Source organism: Humulus lupulus, chromosome 1 (genome assembly GCF_963169125.1).
Source record: "Humulus lupulus chromosome 1, drHumLupu1.1, whole genome shotgun sequence".
NCBI classification, from domain to species: domain Eukaryota; kingdom Viridiplantae; phylum Streptophyta; class Magnoliopsida; order Rosales; family Cannabaceae; genus Humulus; species Humulus lupulus.
In genome coordinates this window covers 296,939,083-296,962,930 of record NC_084793.1, presented here as the reverse complement: position 1 = coordinate 296,962,930, position 23,848 = coordinate 296,939,083, and the positions used below count along the sequence as shown (strand labels likewise).

The following is a 23,848-nucleotide window of genomic DNA, read 5'->3' as shown; positions in this document are numbered from 1 at the left end:
AAAATTTTACTTCTGAAAACCAAAAATGATAAATTCAGGATTTCAGGAATGTTTTCAATTTATATATATTATTTTTTAAATTTAGTATTTTTTGTGACGTGACATGTATTTTTGTAAATAAAATTTTGTAAGTGATTTTTGTAATTATTTTTTGTTATATGTATATAATTGTAAAAATCAAAAAAAAAATAATTATAATTTCTCTTAATCTATTTGGGCCATAACTGGGCCTTTTAAATTTGTAATAAAAGACCCAAGATAAAAATCTTTTGGGCCCCTCGTCACTTAATTAATCTAACTAAATTATTTTAAATATGCAGTATCAATAATTTTTTATTAGTTTATTGTAGACTTTTAAATTTAAGAGGCATTACTTATAATTTTACAATATGTGATATAATAAAAAATTCAATGTGATAAAAGTTGAGGAGTGGCATATGCTTCCCTAATCATGAACTGGCCCTTGGATACATGTCCACAAATTTGGTAATGACTAAATTAATTTTCCAATTACATCATTTTTATTTAAATTTTTTTTAATAATGTAGCATGTATTTATTAATTGTACATGAATTGAAACATCAAAAAAATAGACCGAGAATTACCCATAAGTATTAACATTGTGTTGAAAATATACTTTTATATTGATTTGTAAAATAGAATAAAAAGATAGCGTATAAGAGGAATACACATAAAACTACATTAATATAGTTTGAAATAGATAAAAGCCAATCTTATTATCAGAGATTTCATACGAATTTTAATTATTAAAATTGATCATTAATTAACCTAACAACATTTATAAACCTTCACAAAAAATAAATAAAAAATATATGTATGCATGTCCCAAGTTAATTACTTATTATATTCTTGATTTTTTTTAAAGAAACAATATTAATTATGATGAAGGGTATTAAGAGTCAATTTTTTCCAATAAATGAGAGGTTTGTTTGAGCTTTCTTTGATGTGAGAGTTGTATGGCAAATCGGGAGAGAGCTTCTGCGTTGGTTCCTTCTCCTTCTTCTTCCTTGATCACTTCATACCTACCAGTATCCAAATTTACCCTTGAAACTGACTTCTCCAACAGCTTTTCTCCAATCTCCACAAGTCTCTCCATATTCTCCTCCGTTGATATGTCAACTGAAGCCTCATCTCCCATCAAGTTGTCATCCTAATAATTATAATATATATATATATAAATGTTGTTAATGAGATTGAATTAAAGAGAGTATATACACATATACATATACATAACTATTAGGTACCTGAACACGAAGATAGTTTTTCTTGGTATGAAATGATCCGAAGATAGTAGTGACATTAAAATCGACAATATCAGAAGTTGCATCATTATAAATGTCGATCAGGGGAGTTTTGCCACTGTTATACATCCAGTGAAAGGCCCCCCATTTGGAGGCAATGGCTGCGTCGTACTTGGCTTCCTGTTTGGGTGCACCTGTGCCCAGTGAGAGTACCAACATTTGTTTTCCATCTATCATTCCTATCTCTTCCAACTCTGACTTCTTAGCTATATCTCTTGAAATGTGACTTATGGCCAGCATTGTCTTAATGTCCAACATTTAGAAAAAGAAAAAAAATATATCTATAATTAGGTTGTGTGTGGTTGGGGTAATGGAATGTAATTAACTTTCATTTCATTTTTTTGTTTGGTTTCGTTTTAGAGTATTGGAATGTCATTCTAATCAGGTGTTTTTTTCACTATTTTATTCCTATTCCTTTTTCCATTCTCATTCACATTTCTTCTATAACTAAACATTATAAGAGTGGATAGGGTATGGTCATCTCTTGATAATTACACATTCTTTTTTATTGTAAGAATGATAAGTATAACTAAATATATCACTCTAAAATTTTTGTTAAGGAAAAAGAAAGAAGCAAGAAGAAAATTTTAATTTGATGTTAATTGTAACAGCCTTTTTTATATGAATGTCAAAATATGTCTGTGTTGTTTCATCTACAGGGTTTGTTGTTCAGTCTTTGAATTGTATATTGCATATGTTGTCTCTGTTAATACTACTTAGTCTCCAGTTACATCTACTGTGTGCTGCAGATTAATAAGTACACATCAGCTATTGTCGGTTTAATTGGAAACGTGTTAAATCTTATTAGCTGCTTGTTTTAGTTGATCAGTTAGTGGTTAGAGTTGCTATAAATAGATTCATCTGTTTCTAACAACCTAACCCCCTTTCTGTTAGTTTGTCATTGTGAGAAAACGGAATCTTGTTTTTCTCTCTTCGTTTCTTCTTTCTTTCTTCTGTTCTTGTAGGTTCACCATTGTTGGAGGTGAAGCTTGTTGCAGAGCTGTGGGAGGTTCTGATCTGATTCGAAGGGAGTTTGAATCTGGTTAGTAGAGGGATTCAACTAGCTTGCTCGAGGGGATCTTGAGTGTTTGAATCGAGGGATTCAGTTCACAAGTTCCAAGGGATTTGGAAACTATTCTTGAGTGGTTATTCAAGTTTTTAGGGTAATCTGTAACTTTTGTATTGTAAAGATGTTGATTTCATTTCTGAACTGGTTATTGTAATTAACATTGTATTTATTAGTGAAAGTTACATCTTACCCGATCCAAGCACTAGTCGGCTGGAATTCATTCCCAGTGCAGATGAAGCTTGTAAAATTCTATGTGTGATTTTACTTTGCTTTAAATTGTTTGTTTTGTTCTAGTACATCAATTCTTGATTCAAGAAGTTAGGTATAACACTTTCAATTGGTATCAGAGCCTTCTGGTTCTATGAGAAGTAGTGATTCTCTGGGCTTACTATAAGGTGTTTTTAACCTAGTGTGTATTTCACTCGGTTCTTGATTCTTGTTTTTTTTCTGCATTTATCTACTATTGAACTTTCTGTTGCGACTAACCCTCTTGGAGTTCCATCTCGAAGAGTGTCACGAGTTTGTTTGTCTCTTGTATGATGGAAATGTTCAGGGAAGGAGGTTCTACTAGTCGTCCACCCATGCTAGAGGGGGCTAACTACCCTTACTGGAAAACAAAAATTAGAGCCTTTCTCAAGGCAGTGGATGAAAGAGTGTGGATGGTTGTCGAGGAAGGTTGGATCTCGCCAAGGGAAAGAGAGGGCGAAATCGAAAAAACCAAACCAATGAGTGCCTGGACACCTGAGGAAATTGAGCTAGCTAACTACAATTCCAAGGCCAAGCATGCTTTCTTCAATGCAGTATCCACCAATCAATTAAAGGTGATCGCAAACTGTGAGGTTGCCAAGGATGCTTGGGAGAAATTGAGGATAAAGAACGAAGGTACTGATGCGGTAAAAAAGTCTCGGCTTAGATCTCTTGCAAAGGCATTTGAAAATCTTTCAATGGATGAGGACGAAACAGTTGCAAAATTTCATGTTAAACTCAGCGACATCTCTAAGGAGTCATATGCATTAGGAAAGATGTACTCCAATGCAAAATTAGTTCGAAAGGTTTTGGGAGTCCTACCAAGGCGTTTCAAGTCCAAAGTTACTTCCATTGAAGAAATGAGGGATGTTGAGACATTGGATCTTGATGAGCTGATCGGGTCCTTACAAAACTATGAGATGACCTTGAAAAGGTGGAGCAAGAACAAGAAGCCAAAAGATATTGAGAAGGATAAACCAGAGAGCGGTGTGGCGTTCGTTCACAAAGAAGAAAAGTCTAAAAGTGTAGATCTGTCTGGGGACATGTCTGATGAAACATTCGCACTGTTGACCAAAAACTATGCCAGATTCCTCAAAAAGAACTTTAAGAAGAATAACTATGGAGGGAAGGAAAATCAAAACAGGAAACAGCCCTACAACGGTCCCAAACAAGGTCAATAGCCTGAAAAGAAGTATCGTGGAATCCAATGTCGTGAGTGTGAAGGATTCGGTCACATTCAAGCCGAATGCGCTAACACACTCAGAAAGAAGAAGGCGCTTGCTGTAACCTGGAGTGACAGCGACGAAGATAAAGAAGAAAACAGCAGTGGTGATTCTGATGGAGAAAAGCAAATGGTGGCCTTTATGGAAAAAAGCTCCAAATTTGAAACCTCAGAGGAAGAAGAATCATGTGGGTCTGATGAGGAGAGTCCCCAGAAACAAGCGGCGTATGAGCAGATGTTTGCTCAGTGGGGGTACATGGAAAAAAAGACGAAAGCCCTGGATGACCTTAACAAAAAGCTTGAAGCTAAGAAACAAGCTCTAGAAACCCAAGTAAAGAAGCTCATCAAGCAATTGGAGGAAAAAGATAGTGAGATTTACAAGATCACAGCTGAGCTTGTCCGTGCTAAGCAATCGTTAGAGTTTATTCCTCTTGGTACAGCCGCTATAAATCAGACGTTACAGCTTCAGAATCCATATGGTGACAGAACCTCAATTGGATACAAAATGTTGTACAAAAAGGGGAATGATTTGTCAATTGAGGAGCCATCATTCGATACAGCCAAATCTGATCCCAGCAGAGATGAGTCTGTAGGTAAGGCTGATGAGACAGATGTCAGTATTAAGGACAACACTGGGGGAAGAACTAGTTCTGTACACAAATCAGCCCAAGGAAATCGATTTGTCCCCATCTGCCACTTCTGCAATAGACGAGGGCACATTCGTCCGAGGTGCTACAAATTACAAAACTATATCAAGCTCTTGGTCCAGAGAAACACAATATTTCTGGATAAGTCATCTAAAAGGGATGGGCGTTTCAATAGTAGTAGGAATGTCGCTCTGGTGGCTCATACATCTCTTGCTGCGTTCAAAGATGATATGTGGTATTTCGACAGCGGTTGCTCGCGTCACATGACAAGGAATAAGGAGATTCTTATGAACTTTAGGGAAACAAGAGAGGGACTAGTCACATTCGGAGATGGGAACAAAGGACAGATTCTTGGTAAAGGAGAGCTAGAAATCACGGGAGTTAGTCCACTATAAGAAGTGCTCTATGTGAAAGGACTAAAGGCCAATCTCATCAGCATAATTCAGCTTTGCGACGCTGACTATACAGTAAGTTTCAATAAAACTCGTTGTTTACTTTCAATTCATGGGTGTTCAATTTTGACAGGAAGCAGGACAGCTGATAATTGCTATGCATTGTCCACTCAAATCAAGTGTCAACGAGTGTTCCTGGACAAACCTGATCTGTGGCACTATCGCTTGGGACATCTGAACTATTGCGATCTCAAAAGAATTGTGAAACTAAGGGCAGTAAGAGGGGTTCCGGAGTTAAAGGTTAATCGTGACAGGTTTTGCAAACCATGTCAACTCGGGAAACAAATTAGAGCCTCACATCCACCAGTAAATGCTCTTGCAACATCCAGAGTTCTAGAATTGCTGCATATTGATCTCATGGGACCCATGCAGAATGAAAGTTTGAGCGGAAAAAGGTTTGTCATGGTTTGTGTCGACGACTACTCTCGGTTCACATGGGGGGAATTCATCAAAGAAAAATCAGATACATTTGGAGTGTTCTCTGCCTTATGCCTAAAGCTCCAAAATGATAAATCAACGAAGATTGTCAAAGTGTACAGAATCAGAAGTGACCATGGAAAGGAGTTCGAAAACAGGTTATTTTTTTTATTTTTGTGATTAGCTGGGGATCTTGCATGAGTTTTCAGCCCCGAAAACGCCTCAACAGAATGGGGTTGTGGAAAGGAAAAATAGGACGCTTTAAGAAATGGCAAGGGTAATGATGGAGGCTAGGAAAATAACCAAAAGGTTCTGGGCTGAAGCTGTGAATACAACTTGCTATATTAGTAATAGAGTACATCTCAGAACTGGAACTACTCAGACAGCTTATGAGATTTGGAAAGGTAAAACCCCAAACCTAAGTCATTTGCATATATTTGGATGTGCGTGTTATGTGTTGAAAGATCATGAGCACCTTGGAAAATTTGATTCCAGAAGTGAGGAAGGTATCTTTGTTAGGTATTCGATAAACAGTCGCGCTTACCGAGTGTTTGTCAAGCGGACTCATTCGGTGATAGAATCCATCAATGTCAAGTTTGATGATCTGGAAGTGCAAGAAGAGTCCCTAGAAGAAGAAGATCAACCTATGCTAACCATTCCTTCTGGAGGTATTCCTGGTCCCTCGACTCATAATCAAAATCCTACTTCCTCCACAAACACAGACCAGACTGTTTCAACTGAGAACCTCCAAGATCCAACTGATCCAGATTCTGAAGTCACCAGTAAGCAACAGTCCTCAACTGCTCATGCCAAGCTATACAAGAACGGGCCACCTGCATGGATTCAAAAAGGTCATCTGCCAGAAGTAGTTATTGGGGATCCAAATGAGACTATGGTCACACGAAGGAAAATCACAAATTTCATAGCTTATGCTTGCTATGTCGCTTTACACGAACCAAAAAACGTGGCTGAAGCTCTCTTAAATGAATACTGGCTAGCTGCCATGCAAGATGAAATGGAAAATTTCAAGAGACTTGGTGTTTGGGTTATGGCCCCTTTACCGAATGGTGCAAATGTGGTAGGTACAAAATGGGTCTATAAGAACAAGTCAGATGAGTTTGGAACGGTTACACGGAACAAAGCATGACTTGTTGCTCAGGGGTATAATCAGGTCGAAGGTATCGATTTTGACGAGACATTTGCTCTAGTGGCTCGTCTGGAATCAATTCGTCTCTTACTGGCTGTTGCATTTCATCTCAAGATTAAACCTCACCAAATGGATGTCAAGAGCGCCTTTTTTAATGGAGTCCTACAGGAAGAAGTTTATGTCAAACAACCTCAAGGTTTTGAAGACCCACAGTTCCCGAATCATGTGTACAAACTCAACAAGGCTTTATACGGGTTAAAGCAAGCTCCACGGGCATGGTATGGCCGTCTTACTACATTTTTGATGTCACATGGTTTCTCTAGAGGAAATGCAGACAACACCCTGTTCATCAGGTACTTAACTGAAGGTATATTTGTGGCCCAAATATATGTGGACGATATTATTTTTGGTTCAACTTGTGCCAATGAAATTCCTAAGTTTGTTGACCTCATGACTAGTGAATTCGAAATGAGCTTAATTGGGGATCTTAGCTATTTCCTAGGACTTCAAATCAAACAACTAGAGACTAGTATTTTCATTTCTCAATCCAAGTATACCAAAAACATGTTAGAGATGTTTGGTCTAGGAAACTCAAAGCATGCCCATACACCCATAGGCACAACTACTAAGTTGACCAAAGATGAAACTGGAGAGTCTGTAGATCCAACTCTATACAGAAGTATGATAGGAAGTCTCCTCTACTTCACTGCCAGTCGTCCTGACATTAGTTTTAGTGTCAGATTGTGTGCCCGATACCAAGCCAATCCTAAACAATCCCATCTTACTGCCGTCAAGCGAATTTTTAAATATTTAGCTGGCACAATAGATTTAGGATTGTGGTACTCATGTGATACCATCATGTCCTTGGTTGGTTATAGTGATTCTGACTGGGCTAGCAGTGTAGATGATAGAAAGAGTACGTCAGGGGGATGTTTCTTTGTAGGAAATAATCTAGTGTCATGGCTAAGCAAAAAACAGAACTCTATCTCTCTTTCCACAGCCGAAGCTGAGTATATTGCTACAGGTAGCTGTTGTACTCAGCTAATTTGGCTGAACAAGATGCTCACAGACTATGGTTTTTCCCAAGATTCATTAGTCCTTTTCTGTGACAGTACAAGTGCAATAAACATGTCAAAAAATCCGGTCCAACACTCAAGAACCAAACATATTGATATCAGGTATCATTTTATAAGAAATATGGTTGAGTCTAAGCTGTTATCCATTTCTCATGTGCCTACAAATGCACAACTGGCTGATTTATTCACCAAGGCTCTTGATGCAAAAACCTACATTCATTTGAGACAAAGTATAGGTCTATGTACCATCTGAGAGTTCTCTTGTTTTGTCTGATCACATTTTTTTTTGTCTATGGCTCACAGTTTTTGTCCCCTGCAGTTGTGGTTTCTTGTTTATTGATTTGGTCGGAGTACATCCTTTACTTGCTCATCTAGACAAAGATCTTCAGCCGAGTTCTTCCCAGCTAAAAAGGCTACCCTATCTAGATGCAATGGGGAGAGCTGCCTTTCAGTAAATATGTACCTCGGGTAGTTTGCTCCTTCCACTTGGTACATGCTTGAACCTAAGGAGACGGCTACATCTCTAGATAGGAGTGAAAGTCGTAGCTGGTTGATCTTGAAAAACTCAGAGTGAGCAAATAAAAAGAGCTGTTTTTAACTCAAAAATAAAAAAAATAAAAAAAAATTCAATCAAGAGTGAGTGAGCTTTCTGCTTTATGTGCATCAAAGCTCACATGAGGACATCTTCACACACACATGAAGAATTCTGGCTGAAGGTCTTCTGTTTGCAAATCAAGAGTGAGGTATGTGCCTTGATCTTCTCATAAAGCTAAGCTGTCCTATGTTGCTTGGGGTTAATACTGTGATGTTTATAGCATTCTTGTTTGTTCCTCAAGGAGCATTCTCATATTGATCAGGCATGCAATTTTTTTTTAACAATGTTCCTTTTGCATCAATGATCTTTGTGTGAGTCATCTGCCTCATATTTAGTTAAGATACTCAGCTTGGATCTGTAATAGTCTCATCTGTCATACACTGATATCAATTTTTTTTTATTGAGTGTGAGTCCATTTAATTGAGTTGCATGAGTACCTTTAATTCATTTTGGGGAAAGCTGTTAGTCTGTTGAGTTCTAACCAACAAAAATAAATAAATTAAAAAAATTCAAAGGAAAAGGGTACATGAGTCATTTCATTGTTTGTTGTTCACGCCTATATCTTTCAACAGTGTTATTCTTTTTGCCTCATCATTTCTATTTAGAGGCTGACTCTTCTTCTTCTCAGTTTTTTTTTTTTTACAAAAAGAATGGTGAACACAAAAAATGCCAATTGGCCTTTTCGGCCTTCCCCTCCTCCGGCGTCTTCTCCGTCACCGTCCGTCGCCATTGTTCCCGTTCAGCCGTCGCCTCCCGTGTCCAAGTCATCCTCGCCTCCTTCGTCACCATCTCCAGTACGGTCACCCTCACCGTCGTCCTCCTCAACCACAGGTTCGCCTCCTTCACCCAAAGGTATGAGCTCTCCACCTAGTTCATTTCCTAAACGTTTTTCTAGGTCGTCTCTTGCTTCGTCCAGCCATCCACCCCACTCTCATCACCCAATCCCTCCAAACCCTCCACATCCAAACCCACCCCATCGTCGAAAAGAAAAACACCTCCGTCTTCACCAAAGTCTCAGCCTAAACGACCCAAGCAAACTTCTAGGGCTCCAGGTGCCTCCTCTGTCCCTCCAACCACCTGTCCAACTCTACACCATAGTCAGCCTACTCATCCTTTTTGCTCGGACCATAAACTACTGCGTTATAGGGATGAGGTTTCTCAGAGAAAATTGTGGTTTGAATACAATGTTGTTATTGATGATTTTCCCCTCCATAAAGCCTTAATAGAATCTCGGGGGTGGCTCAACACTGTTACCAATCTCAAACCACCTTGTCTGACACTTGTCCGTGAGTTCTATGCCAATATTGATAAAGGATCATTAGTGAAAAGAGTGCTCTCAAGTACCGAGCCTACATTCGGGGTAAACGTTTTCCTTTTTCCCCCTCCATTGTGTCCAGGGTGTTGTATGTTCGAAAAGAGTTGTCTCATGACTTTAATCCTCAATTTACACCATCTAAGCTCGAAATGGGGGTTGCTCTTACTGGTTCTGATTCTTTTGAATGGGGTAATGGTGATCTGCCTGTTCCGGCTCTATCTCATTTTTACAAGGTTCTGCATCGCATTGCCTTGAATAACTGTTTTCCAAATACTCATACCACTTCCATCACAACTGAGATTGGTAAGTTCCTATTTTCTGTTGGTACTGGGGTCTCTATTGATTTGCCTGCCCTTATTTTTGGAAAGATTGTGGACGCTGCTTTAGCCACGGGCACAAGGAATGTTCTCTCGTTTCCTTGTCTGGTTCATCAAATTGCCTTAAGAGGTGGTCCGACACTGACTCTTCATGATGTGCCTTCAGCTGTTCCATCGTTTGGCAAGTCTTGCAAAGCTCTTAAGTCCAAATAGGTTCTGCCTCCTACCTTGTCCACTCCAGATCCATCTTCTCCACCTCCAGTTGCATCTGGCACAACGATCAAAGGCCTTGCTCCCTCCAGTTGGCAAGTCCAATTTGTCAATCGGTTTGCAGCATTTGAGAAGAGATATGACGAAGATTAGCAACGTCAGAGGGCATTTGAGGCATCCATGTCTCAGATGGTATCTTCTATTCGAGAGCTGTATTGGTGCATCTGTCTGGGTCCAAGGCATCTCATCCAGGGTCTGTTCCTCCTAATGAGTCTCCATTGGTTCCTGATCACACTCCAGTTGCTTCTGATGTCACTCCCGTGGTCCCTAATGCAGCTCCAGTTGCTCCTGATACAACTTCAGTGGTTCCTGCTGCAACAGTTGTACAAACTCAGGGGGAGTGTGTTCCACATACATCTGCTACTGTCCATCCAGTTGCACATACTCAGGGGTAGTCATCTCATGTTGCTCCTGCTCTGGATGATGTTCCTGCTCCAGCTACTGTTTTTGCTCAAGCTCCTGTTTCTCCAAGTGCTGCTCTGTCTACTCCAGCTGCCAGTATACCTGTTTTTTCTGCTGCTGATGTTCCACAGGTTCAGGGGGAGCTTTCGTTTGACATCACTTCAGCTGCTCTGACTGCTGATGGTGTTCCCAAAGTGTTTCAGAGGCGTGTTCCTAAGACTCGTTCTGGTAGAAAGAAATACGATCCCTGAAGGGGGAGAGTTTGGGAGTTTTCTATTTAGTTGTTTCTGCCTAATATCGTATCAAAGACTGTTTTACTTTTTCTTTTGTTTCTCATCTTGCTTGGATGTATTTTGAATCTTTTCTGACTATGTTGGTTTTATTTGTGCAAGATTGAGATATTATGGGTCTGTTGGTAGTCTCTTTTTAGTGTTGCTCTGTTGGCTGTTTATCAGTGATCATATTTTTCCAAGGGGGAGATTGTAACAGCCTTTTTATATGAATGTCAAAATATGTCTGTGTTGTTTCATCTACAGGGTTTGTTGTTCAGTCTTTGAATTGTATATTGCATATGTTGTCTCTGTTAATACTACTTAGTCTCCAGTTACATCTACTGTGTGCTGCAGATTAATAAGTACACATCAGCTATTGTCGGTTTAATTGGAAACGTGTTAAATCTTATTAGCTGCTTGTTTTAGTTGATCAGTTAGTGGTTAGAGTTGCTATAAATAGATTCATCTGTTTCTAACAACCTAACCCCCTTTCTGTTAGTTTGTCATTGTGAGAAAACGGAATCTTGTTTTTCTCTCTTCGTTTCTTCTTTCTTTCTTCTGTTCTTGTAGGTTCACCATTGTTGGAGGTGAAGCTTGTTGTAGAGCTGTGGGAGGTTCTGATCTGATTCGAAGGGAGTTTGAATCTGGCTAGTAGAGGGATTCAACTAGCTTGCTCGAGGGGATCTTGAGTGTTTGAATCGAGGGATTCGGTTCACAAGTTCCAAGGGATTTGGAAACTGTTCTTGAGTGGTTATTCAAGTTTTTAGGGTAATCTGTAACTTTTGTATTGTAAAGATATTGATTTCATTTTTGAACTGGTTATTGTAATTAACATTGGATTTATTAGTGAAAATTACATCTTACCCGATCCAAGCACTAGTCGGCTGGAATTCGTTCCTAGTGCAGATGAAGCTTGTAAAATTCTATGTGTGATTTTACTTTGCTTTAAATTATTTGTTTTGTTCTAGTAGATCAATTCTTGATTCAAGAAGTTAGATATAACACTTTCATTAATTATATAGTTCTTTAAATTGTTTTTAGCATAAATATTCATTAATTTTTTCACTTCAAAATTTTTAGTCTTTAGATGATTTTTTTTATATATATAAAATATGATGTGTAAAAAAATTATGATGTATAGAAAAATACCAAAGCTATTATTATATTATTTAAAATTTGGTCAAAGTTTAAATAATAATATTGCTACTACTTCCAAAAGAATTTGATTGGCAACAAAAAAGAAAAAATAAGGACTAAACTAACAAACATAAAAAATAAAAAATAAAAAAAACTCAAAGGGCATTTATATATGCTATAAAATTATCTGTTTTTTCTTCATAATCAAAACAATAACTAGTTGATTAACAATTGTGATAACTTACAGGATTATTTGCAGCTACACCACCATCAATTAGATCGAAAGTTCGAGTATTTCCATGATCATCATTAGTAGTAAAGCTGTGTGCTGGAAGATATATGGGAGCCGCCGATGTGGCTATGCAAATATCTGCTAGTCGAGCATTAATATTTTTCCAAGGTTTTTCTTTTGCCTATAAATATATATACAAATATATCAGCATAATTAATTGTCGAGAGTTTTATTAAATTCCTGAAAGTAACATACATAATTAAAAAAAAACCAATAAATCTCAATTATATAATTACGTGGTTGGTGGTGAAAATCACAGGTTGGAGAAGCTTTATATCGAAAGTTGGTATGAGCACATTAGTTAAAGTCTGTTTCAAAGTGAGGTCTCCCAGAAGCGTGTTCGTAAGGAACCTCAAGTACTGACCGTCGTACTTTGGCCCCATAATCGTCCCATTTAATAAACTTGGCATCATGAATAATATTGGTGTGAACCACTTACTTCGACTATACATATACATAAATATATTAATTTTAAAACATCTTATATATATATCTATAAAAAAAAACATTTTATTTTATTTTTTTTGTTACCTTTGTTGAGGGAATATTTTGGGAGAGTGTTGAAAATAGAAGTCGGTGATGTCCTTGGCAGCGTACATGGGTCGGTTGTCCTTGTTTGGAGCCGTAAGCATGGTGGTCATTAACCCACCGGTGCTTGTTCCGGCTATTAAATCGAAATAATCTGCAATTCTTGCATTTGCTCCGTCTAATTCCTATTATTTATTTATTTATATCAAATTTAAATATATATATACATTAATTAATTAACTATATCTACATGTTATAATATATATTTATATATACCTGAAGCTTGGATTCAATGAAGGCGAGAAGAGTGGCTGGAATTATGCCCCTAATTCCTCCTCCATCGATGCTCAACACTGTAAACAATTTTCCCTTAGCAGAACTACTCGCCATTTTTAGTTCGACCAAAAAATTATTTATTAAAGATAGACTTACATAGGTATGTGTAATGATTTGAAGTGGACACACTCACTTACTCATACACCATAATTAGTTTAAAAAACACACACATATATTATAATACATATCTATGAGTAATGTTTGAGTATTGCATCAATCATTATTCATAATAATATATAAATATCACATTTTTTTTCTTTATTTAGCAAAATACTTTGAATACACTTTTTGAAAGTTGGAATAAAACCGGATGCAAATGCAATTTTACATATCAGTCCCACACCTTAATTATTTCACTCACTTTCACTAAAAAAATTAAAAGTATTGATATTTGGCATCTTAAGGTGTCCAACACTATATAAAGTAGCACGTTATGTTTGATTAACGATACCCCATATTATTTATTAAGTTTAAATATGTAGAACTCAATATTGGATTATATCAATAACTATATGTCACCTCCTAGTAACATTAGTAATATTGGACACCACCTTATTCTCCTAAAAAAAACTAGCTTCTAAAAATTTTATAGTAAATTATATATTTTTGGTAGCTAAAACTGTTTTTACTACCAAAATTGATTGGTAGTAAAAATATATTAGTTCTTATATGTTTACTTTACAATTAAGACATTTCATTACTAAAACTTGGTAGCAAACTGCTATTTATTAGTACTAATAATATTTGATAGCTAAAAGTAAGATCCGTTGTTTGGAATTTAATAGCGCAATTAACACTCATAATTCTCAGTGAGAATATCACTTTAAGATCGACTGCAGGGAATATATAGTGCCAAGATTAAAATTGATATATGCTTTCCCTAGCTCCTATCATTTTCAAGCCGTGGCATCTTCAACCATATGCAATGTTTTTTTTATTCCTTTTATTGAAAGTTGGAATATTGAAATAATAGAATCTTTTTAAAGTTTAAACTCGATCAACATCTAACATAAAGATCTCTAGAATATAATATAATATATACTGGAATGTTTGATGATCAATATCTCTAACATAAAGATCTACACGTGAAACATGTTTTGGAAAAAAAATATCTATATAAATATATATTCCCTAATAGCTTAGTGTTCGCACAATTCTATCGAAAGCAACACATATAATGCTTAGTTTATTTACTTTTTTCAGGGATAGCACAAAACACATGTCAGAAAGCTGTGCTGATAAGATGTTCGTTGTCGTTGGTCCATTTATTTTGTTCCATTTTAATAAAGTTACTTTTCCTAATAATTAATTAGTACACATTTATTTTGGATGAAACAACATATCATGATGCTCAACCCTAATTATGTATTGACCTGTTTATGGAAACATATAGTAGGTATACCTACCCACCCTACCTCCTTTGCCTTAGCACAAAATAGAATATATATATATGGGGATCGATTCTATCCCGTACACAGAAGCATTCTGTGAAAAGCATTTAGCCGTTGGATCAAATCAAATGGCTGGGGTTCAATTGGGCATTAAAAATTTAGCTGACATTCGGAGCCTTTTGTCAGCAGGGGTAAACAGTGTTTTCACTGTTCACTAAGTCTTCACTCAACCGGCTCTGTCTCTCTCCTCTCAGCCTTTCTCACTTACATTACTCGACCTCTTTCTTCAAGAAAAACCCACTCTTTCAAGACACTGTCTCTTTGGTAATTCATTTTTTGGGTATGGTTTAATGGATTCTTCTGCTAGTATGGTTTAATTGATTCCTCTGGTGTAGATCATGGTTTGGCGGTTTCAAGCTTTGAGCAGGTATAGTTGTTTATTATGATCAGTTATTGTGTTATGTTTTGCTTCTTCAAAACTCAATTTCTTGCTAACTCGGTCACTCATTCTCTCCTCATTGAAGCTCAAAACAAGAAGCGAACTCTGTACCTGAACTCTAGGAGACCCATTGCTATTTTCGAAGGTATGATGGATCAAAAATAATAATTTGTCTCGGAGAGTGCAGAGGAGAGCATGGAGTAGTTGAGTTAATTTATTGATAGAGTTAGTTTTCAAAGCCTCCTTTAATTTGATTTTTATTTAAAAAAAATTAGTGGGAAATGCATGCTGCCTGTTGCTGAATATTGGTTAATTGTAAAGATTTAGTGTTTCATATCTTTGTTTGTGATAGTGATGATCAATTATTTTTTGTGAGAGATACATTTTTAGGATTAATCTAGGACATTGTCGAGGGAAGCATTTTAGAATTTGTGATACATTGTGAGCATAAAAACATTCATTTAAAACTCATTTATCAAATTTCCATTACAACCAAGGGACTCAAAACCAATATTAATATGCGTAGTTGCTAGTTACAATCAAAGCACTCAAAACCAAGATAAAATGATCTCAAATGAAGAATGATGAAAAAGCCATGTCCACACTTGAAATTCCTACAAACAAAAAACTATTTACCATGAGAAGAAAGAATGAGTGTCTCTGTTTCCTTGTAGAGGCAATGAAACCAGATATATGTACATAAAGAAATTGAGTAAGATGATGCCTTAGAACAAGAAATCATGAATATATATGTAAAAGCACCAAAATCCAAATCATATACTAACTACCAATCCAACCAAAAGTAAACATAGATAAAGAACAATAAGACTTTCAAAACAAATATAAACATTTTCATTTTAATTTTCTCTCTTAAGTTGCAAATATAGTTGCCTTCTTTCATCGACCATAAAAATTCAAATAGTATTAAAACTTGAACTTAGTGTTATTAGTAACAAGTAAAGCCACTCTTGACAACCTTTTGTTGGTTGCTAATTTACTGCATTAAAACACTTTACCTAAACCTGGTTAAGCCCTTGTAACCCATGATCAGTAGCTATCAATGTCTTTCCAAGTTGGTATCCTAGTGCAATATGAACCTTAATTTCTTGCCATGAAACAATGAAACAACTATTGAATAAACTAATAGCTATACATGGAAAATGAATAGCTAAGACTTGAAACTCATTTGATGGACACTTATAGGAAGCCAAAGTTAACCAATATTTAATTAAGCAGTTGGTTATTTTCTGGAGATCAATATTGTAAGATCAGTGAATGTCACTTTTATTTTTCCATGCTACTTTAGAGTGTACATGTTGAGTGGTAGAGAAATCCACGAGTTAATTTCCATTAACTGTCCCAGACATGGAAATAAACCATTTTCTGACTCTTAAGGGAACATTTTTTTCTTCTGAACTAGTAAGAGTAGAATTATTGTTAATTTTGGATTTTGTCTGAAAACTTGGAGGTTAAAAATGTATTTTTCATGAGACTAATCATAGTAACAGATGAGACTTGTTCATTTTTTTAATTGGTGCAGTTGGAATATAGATTTCGATATTGGATCGTATTCTTAGATGGAGAATTGTTTGTGAGGGAAAAGTTTTTTGTACCCTTTTTTATATACATTTTTTTATCTAGGGCAGCTATTAGTCCGCACGATTTATTTAATTTTTTGTAATGTACTATCTAGATCGTAGTCGATTATTCTAGATGGTCATCTAGATTTGTGGTTTAAATCGGGTTGTGAAGCTATTTTTTAATTTAAAGACCAATTTTTTTCATTAATATTTGAACTTGTAATTTAATTTTGAATCCGATAAGTGTTCAAATTTGTTAAAACTGATTATGTACGTTGTTTATAGGTTGTTGTGAAGAATATTAACATCATAAATTGATTTCTATTTTGATTGCTACTGTTTTGGGGCCGCATCCAAGCAGACTCTACAGAGACATATTCCACCTATTGTATCCAACTGAGAAAGATGCCCCGTTACCCCCCCCCCCCCAAAAAAACAACCACCTCGAAGACTGATTGGGTCGAAAAAGTAATAGAAAAAAGTCTTGATGCAGCATCGGGGGATGAGGGAATATCAAAGGCTGGGGACATCATCACCCAGTGCTCGTTCGAGAGAATCGGTCGAATCTTGTCAGTCATGTCGCCAGACCAAAAGGAGGTGGCTGCAATCACAGGATTCGGTTCTCTAATGAGGATTGATGGTCCAAGCACTAATAGTAGCTTAATTCAATCGTTGGTTAAGAACGTTGACACGACCGATAACAAGTTATGCATATATGGAAAGGAGTTCTACATCAACGCTGCTGCCTTTGAAAGGGTGATGAATATAAAAGATGGGGGAACAAAGATTAAAATGACCGGCCCACTTCCTAAACTAGATTTGGTGAATGCTGTTGTGGGAAAAGAATGCAGCATTTGCCTGAGGAAGCTGGAGAAAGACCTGAAGGAGTCACAAGAAGCCGACGACCTCTTCATTGCAAGATTTTCCCTAGCATGCATCGGCAGTATCCTGTGTCCAATGGCCAAAAATAAAGTCAGTGCTTCCTACATGAAGGTGTTGCATGATGTTAATTCCATAGCATTGAAAGACTGGGCCACATTCTGCGTGCGGTTCCTTATGGAGTCCATCAGGAAGTTCCAAGTGGGCGGGTACAGATACTTATCCGGATGATTAATCTTTCTCCAGGTATCTTATTTGTCTTTTAATTGTTCAAGTTATGACTAAATGTAATCACAACCAGTGTATAGAAACTTACATTTTTTGTTTACTATTTTCTGGTGTAGCTCTTCTATAATATTATCACGTTGACTCTGGTTACGTTGATTGAACCATTCCTTGCATAGATTTCTGGACGGACATCCAAGTGAAGCGAGTGAAGAAGTGGCTTCAACAATCTGAAGGATTCCAATCGAATAATGTAATTGTTTTTTTTCCTTTCTTTATTTCAATGAAATGTTTGTTTGATGTGCTATTCTTGATAATGCCAAAAAATTATGTAGTTATTTCTCAAGATCTGTTTCTTTTTGTTTTATTTTTGCAAATTCCGCTTGCTAAGGGGGTCAGGACCGTAGCTGTTGGTACCTCTAAGTCCCCCCTGTTGCTGTAGCTGATGACGGGACAAAGCAATATGTTTACAGTCTAAGGTAGGTTGTAGATGGTGTAAGGCAGGATGTGGGCGCTCTGAAGCAGGACTTTGGCACATTCATGAGTGAGTTGACAGAAGTGAGAAAAATCATACTCACTTTGCCACAAGAAACATCTACGAAAGTCCAAGTGGCTTTGGATGCAATGCAGAAGCATTTAGACCAAAAGCTGAGTGAAATAGCTTTATCCATTACAACCAGCCTGGTTGAAGAACGTACAAAAAAAGAGACTATTGAGGATATCAGTAGGGCTGCTGCGATTAAAGATTCAGAGTCGACAATGGAGTGCGAGGTGGAGAGTGTTAGAAAAAGATGAAAGAATTTTGAGTTTATAAAAAAAAAAGAAGAAGGGATTTAGTGAGAAAAAAAGTGATACAGAGAACACCGATTTAGTGAGAAGGTAGTGCATTATCTTATGCACATCGATTTTGACGGGGATAGTAGCCCCACAAAATCAAAGTCCCCAAAACAAAATCTACTAGCGCAAACAGGTCCTTATGGTGAGAAAACCATTGAAGTTTTCTCTAGTTCAGGGGGAAAGGTGGTGGGCTCTTTTCACCTAGATGTGCCAGTCCTACTTGAGGTGATGAAGCTTGCGAAATGGATGTTCAGCCCATACTTGGAGTGGAGGTATGGAATCCTGCAATGCCAGTCCTACTTGAGGTGATGAAGCTTGCGAAATGGATGTTCAGCCCATACTTGGAGTGGAGGTATGGAATCCTGCAATTGAGTGTTATACCATTTCAGTTGATAAAATAAATTTAAATACCATCCAGCGGTGTATTAATAATGTGCCTTTATTTTTTCTCTGTCTCGTTCATTTCAGCTACACTCTGGTGAAGTTTGGCAAGATGGAACTGTTCAGGAGCTCCATGTGGACCTTGATTCCCGAAAGAGACATTTCTGGTGATGTAAGTCGTTATTGCATGTGGATTTTATATTTCCGACGTGATTACTTTGATCATTAACATTTACATTGTGATTTCTTGATTTTAGATCATTACTTGCTTTTCCTGGGTGTTGACACACGAGGAAAGGCAGCGACAAGAGGTTCCTGAAACGGCTTCCATTTGGTATATGCCCACTCAAATATCAGTAATTCACCTAAAGTCCATAACCACTAATTCAACCCACATTTTATGTTTACTATTTTGTGTTGTATGAGGCAATTTGACAAACATCGTGAATATAATAGGAGGCATACTTGGGGAAAGGGAGGCCAGTGGAAGGTTACGCCGTAAGCCAACAATGGGCTAATTTCCACTTTGGGCAGTTTTCCTTATATGAACTGTTTGTATTAAGCCTAACCCTTTAATAAAATTTATTTGTTAAAGTTAACAATATCCCCTCTGCTGAAATGGTGATAATCTAATGAACACCTGACTATCTTCTAATTTTGATGTATTCTTAGATTGCTTGTACCCGTGTTGGTCACTGAGATTTTCAATCATTGGTTCCTAGTCGCGGTGAATATAATCAATAGGTGTGCTGATATTTGGGACCCCTTTTTTATTGCCAGAAGCAAAACCGTAAGCACGAAAGCCACAAAAGAGATGGTGAGAATATTCCCAAACACCTTTGTCATTGTTATTCCTTTTAAAGGTTTTTTTTTTTTAATTTTTCATGACTACTAAACATTTTGCACTTCAGCTAAGTACTCTTGATGGCCTTTTCAAGTCCGAGATAAAGCAACATAAACAAAATGACTTCCAATTCTCCAACTTCAAGGTTTCAATAAAGAGCGGTACTCCCCAGCAGGACAATGGGCACGATTGTGGAGTATATGTCATGAAGTTTATGGAGTCCTTCAAACGGGAGGAATCTGTGTGTCTGGTATGTAGTTGTTAAAATTAATTATTCGTCTACCTGTGTGTTAACACTGAAATTAACCATTTTAATCAATGTGTCCTTGCAGTTTGCTTCAGTGGATGAGTGGCTGAAGATAGCATGTCGGCTTGTAACACATGATCGAAACGAGGTGAGGGCGGTTGTTTTCGCTAACAAGACAAAATACTACATGCAACAGACTCCTCTACCCGTAGGTAGCCCTGTGAAAACCCCTTCGGACCCCAGATTTTCAACGAAGAAGCGGAAGTCGAAGAACTCCATTCCCACACGTCCAGTACCAACAAGGACTAGTGGTAGACTGACGAGAATTAAGTATGAGGAATAGTTAATCAAACCATCTATGTTTTTTGGTATTAGCCATGCCCACTTTTCCTTCTCCCGGATGTATTAAATCAAGTTAGAAGGGGTTGAGGAATTGTAAAGGAGAACTAGTTTTAGTTTTTTAATAGGCATTTTTATTTATTAGGTCCAGATACATTTCTCTACAATTGACATTGTAGATCGTAACCTCTAAATTTGGCTAGTACGAAGTGGATATGTTTGTATACTGAGTTAATGTGTAATGATTAAGTACTAAATTAATTTTTCTAAAAAACGTTTGTTTCCAAATTAATATTCAAACTTACTATATATCCAATAATTTTTTCTATTCAAACTATTATCTATAGATTTAAATTTAGTAGGAAAAGCCACCACAATTGTGGCCCTAAACTAGACCATTCAATTTGTATTTGGTGAAAATATAATAAATAAATTATTCAGTAATGATTTGATTAGAACAAGTAATGAAAAAAAATATCTTCAAAATTAGAAGTTATTTGACATTTCTTTTTTACTTTTGGATAATCTGGATGAATCTAGATGTCAGTCTTTATTTATTAGCAGTTTGTATTTCTCAGTTGAATTGACATTTAAATTTAGAAATCTAATTTTGTTTCATCCAAACCACACGTAAATTCTGAGGGGTGATTGTTTTGGAAATTTGAAATTTTATTTCTCCAATAAGATATGAATTTAAGGAGAGAACTCAAACGTTAATATGGAAAATTATTAGTTCGAACATGATTTCAGTATTTCACTAGATGGAACATGTGTGTCTTAATTGTTCCTTCGTCGCTGTAATGGCCTTCCAAAATGAACATTAGGGACATCATCATGATTGTGTTCGTGTGGCCTTTGGCACGATTCTCACTATTTGTCGCCACATCATCACCTTCATATGGTCCAAGAATATTATCAGGCGAGCTGTCTTCCCTATCCGATCGCGCCCCAACAGACCGTCGCACTAATAAAAGTAGATTGTCGAGCTTATCCATTGTCTCTTTTTAGCAATTCTACATATCCCTCTGTCCACTTAATATGTTGGCAACTTGAGCCTTTAAGTCTAATTGCATTGCCTTAACCTCGGCTAAGTCTTTCACCATTTCTGATAAGCCATGAAAGTATGTTTGAGATTCCTGGTTTTGTTGTGTGAAATCATCCTCCATCATTTCATCATCCCCAGCAATGCGATCAAGCCAAGCATCCTCCATTATCCCGTGTTTCGTGAGTGTTCGACCCATACATTGATCTATTCCCCCGAGCTTACGTAGGTGGGAGGTGTCCATGTGTTGGTCTCCTATTAACTTCACCAACTGTGGTCTCTCCTCCGGTGTAGGCTTCAAAGTAGAACAACAGCGGTACTAAAGGTGGAACAAGCATAAAACGACTACAATTACTGGAATTTCAATTAAAAAAATAATTAGTCTTAGAAAGTGGAAAGACTGCAACAAAACCCTTACCTTATCTTTGTTCAGCATGTTGGCCACATCTACAGCAGTGAAAATCTTCGCGCTTTTCCATCGCACCATTCTTGGAATACCCTTGCTAATTAATGTTGCACATTCCAATCCTACCTCGCGTATTGCCTCATAAGCCCAGTACTGAATTGCTGGTGCAAATCTGTATACTGTGTACTAAGCATGAATTTGCTGGCCTTTACATTGCTTCGAATTCATTGTACTTTCCACAACCTTCTCCAAATACTTAGCTCTTTGTTTTCTAATGTCATTGCCATATGAACCTAAAGTCTTTTCAAACGATTTATGGCCCCAAGGGTAGTTATAACAAAAATCAAGATCTTCAACGACTAGCAACAAGTCATTTTCGATTGCGGCGACAAGCTCATTTCCATATAGGACGTTGTCAACTAGAAAACATAGTCTGAGTTTCCAGGTGTCTTCTACATCTTTGCAAGCCTTAAAGACCTCCTCCAACTTGCTTGACAAAATTTTGTTAGCGCCTTCGAAGTATAGCTCCACTAATCTTCCACTTTTCAAAGTAAGCTTCTCATATTTCTTAGTGTTTGGTGCTTCGAAAGACAACCCAATGATCATTGCAAACTCCATTGTCCCAAACCGGAGCCGCTCACAACCGATACAGAATTGTACCTCATGCACCTTGTTTGAGGGTATCTTTCTCATAAGCAGCCTATGTATCAGTGTCCCTGAAAATTTGAATTGTGGCACTGTGAAAAACTGCTTAAATACTAACTTGTTAGCCCTCTCAAGAAGATTATGTTTGTTAAACTTTTCTTTCAACTTCTGGAGCGTCGGCGCTCCTCGGTAGGTGATCCAGCCCAGAAACTGGTCCTCCACGGGAATTATGAGGTCTGACATCTGGGAAATAAGCAACAACCATATCAATCAGAAAATGTATCTATCCAATAATGTGACAAGGAAAGTTCAAGGGTTAAACACTACAAAACAGATATGGAAGAAACTTGAAGAAATTTATGTTAAGCCTTCATTAACTAACAAACTTAATCTGTTAGCGATGTTGTATGGTTTTAAGATGGTTCCATATTTATCTTTACATGAAAATTTAGATTCTTTTAACAAACCCAGGTAGTGATTCTACATCGATCAGTACCAGCTAAATGTGAAGAGGTGAAATCAGTCTTCAAATATGGTAGGGATCACATCACTCTTGAAGATGTGCTTGGAGCAATTAAATCAAAAGAATTGGAGCTAAATAAAGAGAAGGAAATTGATGAACTAAGAAGGCATTGGAAAGGTGGCTGTCAAGCACTTCGATGCAACAGTGAGGATACTAAATCGTGGGAGATCTCAAAACAGGTTAATTACCTTTCTGTCAAGCATGTATCATGGGAAAGCATCATAGATTGAAATTCATGGCTGCAACACACAACTGAAATAGACCATTGGGGTATATACATGTTGACTTGTGGGGATCAAGCTGTATTGGAACTCACTCAGGTAATTACTATTTCTTATCAATAGTGATGACTTTAGTAGATATGTTTGAGTTGATCTATTAAAAACAAAATATGAATGTGTAAACAAATTTAAACTGTGGAAAACTGAAGTTGACAATCAATATAATAAAATACTAAAAGTTTTAAGAACTGACAATGCCCTTGAATTCATCAATAAATTTTTTGATATGTTATGTTGTAAGAGTGGTGTTGTGTGGCATTAATTCTTTTATAGGGTCCCTATCTTATTAGAATGTTCTATTGGTTAATAAGTTGAACAAACGATCATTAACGGAACTCCAACCAATATCTTTTACAGTGAACAAAATATTAATATGAAAATCTTAATAGTCAAAATCATTTTGGTATTAGCTTCAAATGGCTTACTCAAAGACCTCCCTAACTTGTTGTTTATCAGACAATTAATTAAAAGGTGTTAAAACTCATCAAAAAGCTATTGTTAACACTTTAAATTGAAAAGGGGAAAGGATATAACTTGTTAGCTAGCTCCTAAATTGTTAACATTCTAAAAAGTCTTTCGGGTGTTATATCAAACACATTGTAAGCACACAACTAACACAGCTAAGTGAGGAACTATATCAAACACCTTGTATGCAAACTAATTATGACAGTCTTCCTATGCAAACATACCCATAAATTCTGTAAATATATTAAGTCATAACATAAAA

The 23,848-nt window shown here is 36.8% G+C and overlaps 2 protein-coding genes and 1 long non-coding RNA gene across 5 annotated transcripts; 2 read left to right on the top strand and 1 right to left on the bottom strand.

The window, feature by feature from the left end:
• Nucleotides 1-708: 708 nt before the first annotated feature.
• On the bottom strand, nt 709-13,277 carry LOC133810937 (patatin-like protein 3). 3 transcript variants are annotated; one of them, XM_062246103.1, is made up of 7 exons: nt 13,159-13,277; nt 13,003-13,079; nt 12,730-12,911; nt 12,435-12,642; nt 12,152-12,319; nt 1,266-1,565; nt 709-1,171 (listed from the first exon to the last, which is right to left on the bottom strand). In XM_062246103.1, exons 3-7 carry the CDS (start codon nt 12,837-12,839, stop codon nt 914-916), a joined length of 1,044 nt encoding a protein of 347 aa, XP_062102087.1. In that variant the 5' UTR covers nt 12,840-12,911; nt 13,003-13,079; nt 13,159-13,277; the 3' UTR covers nt 709-913. The 3 variants fall into 3 exon arrangements, with proteins under 3 accessions (XP_062102087.1, XP_062102086.1, XP_062102085.1); XM_062246102.1 differs by having other exon boundaries at nt 12,435-12,600; nt 13,003-13,273; XM_062246101.1 differs by having other exon boundaries at nt 13,003-13,270.
• A 5,612-nt stretch (nt 13,278-18,889) lies between these two features.
• On the top strand, nt 18,890-19,365 carry LOC133779392 (uncharacterized). The gene is made up of 3 exons (XR_009869145.1): nt 18,890-18,966; nt 19,052-19,128; nt 19,251-19,365. It is a non-coding gene; the product is annotated as an uncharacterized LOC133779392 (long non-coding RNA).
• A 313-nt stretch (nt 19,366-19,678) lies between these two features.
• On the top strand, nt 19,679-20,351 carry LOC133779520 (uncharacterized). Its single transcript, XM_062219474.1, has 2 exons — nt 19,679-19,888; nt 19,971-20,351. Exons 1-2 carry the CDS (start codon nt 19,679-19,681, stop codon nt 20,226-20,228), a joined length of 468 nt encoding a protein of 155 aa, XP_062075458.1. The 3' UTR covers nt 20,229-20,351.
• Nucleotides 20,352-23,848: the final 3,497 nt, after the last annotated feature.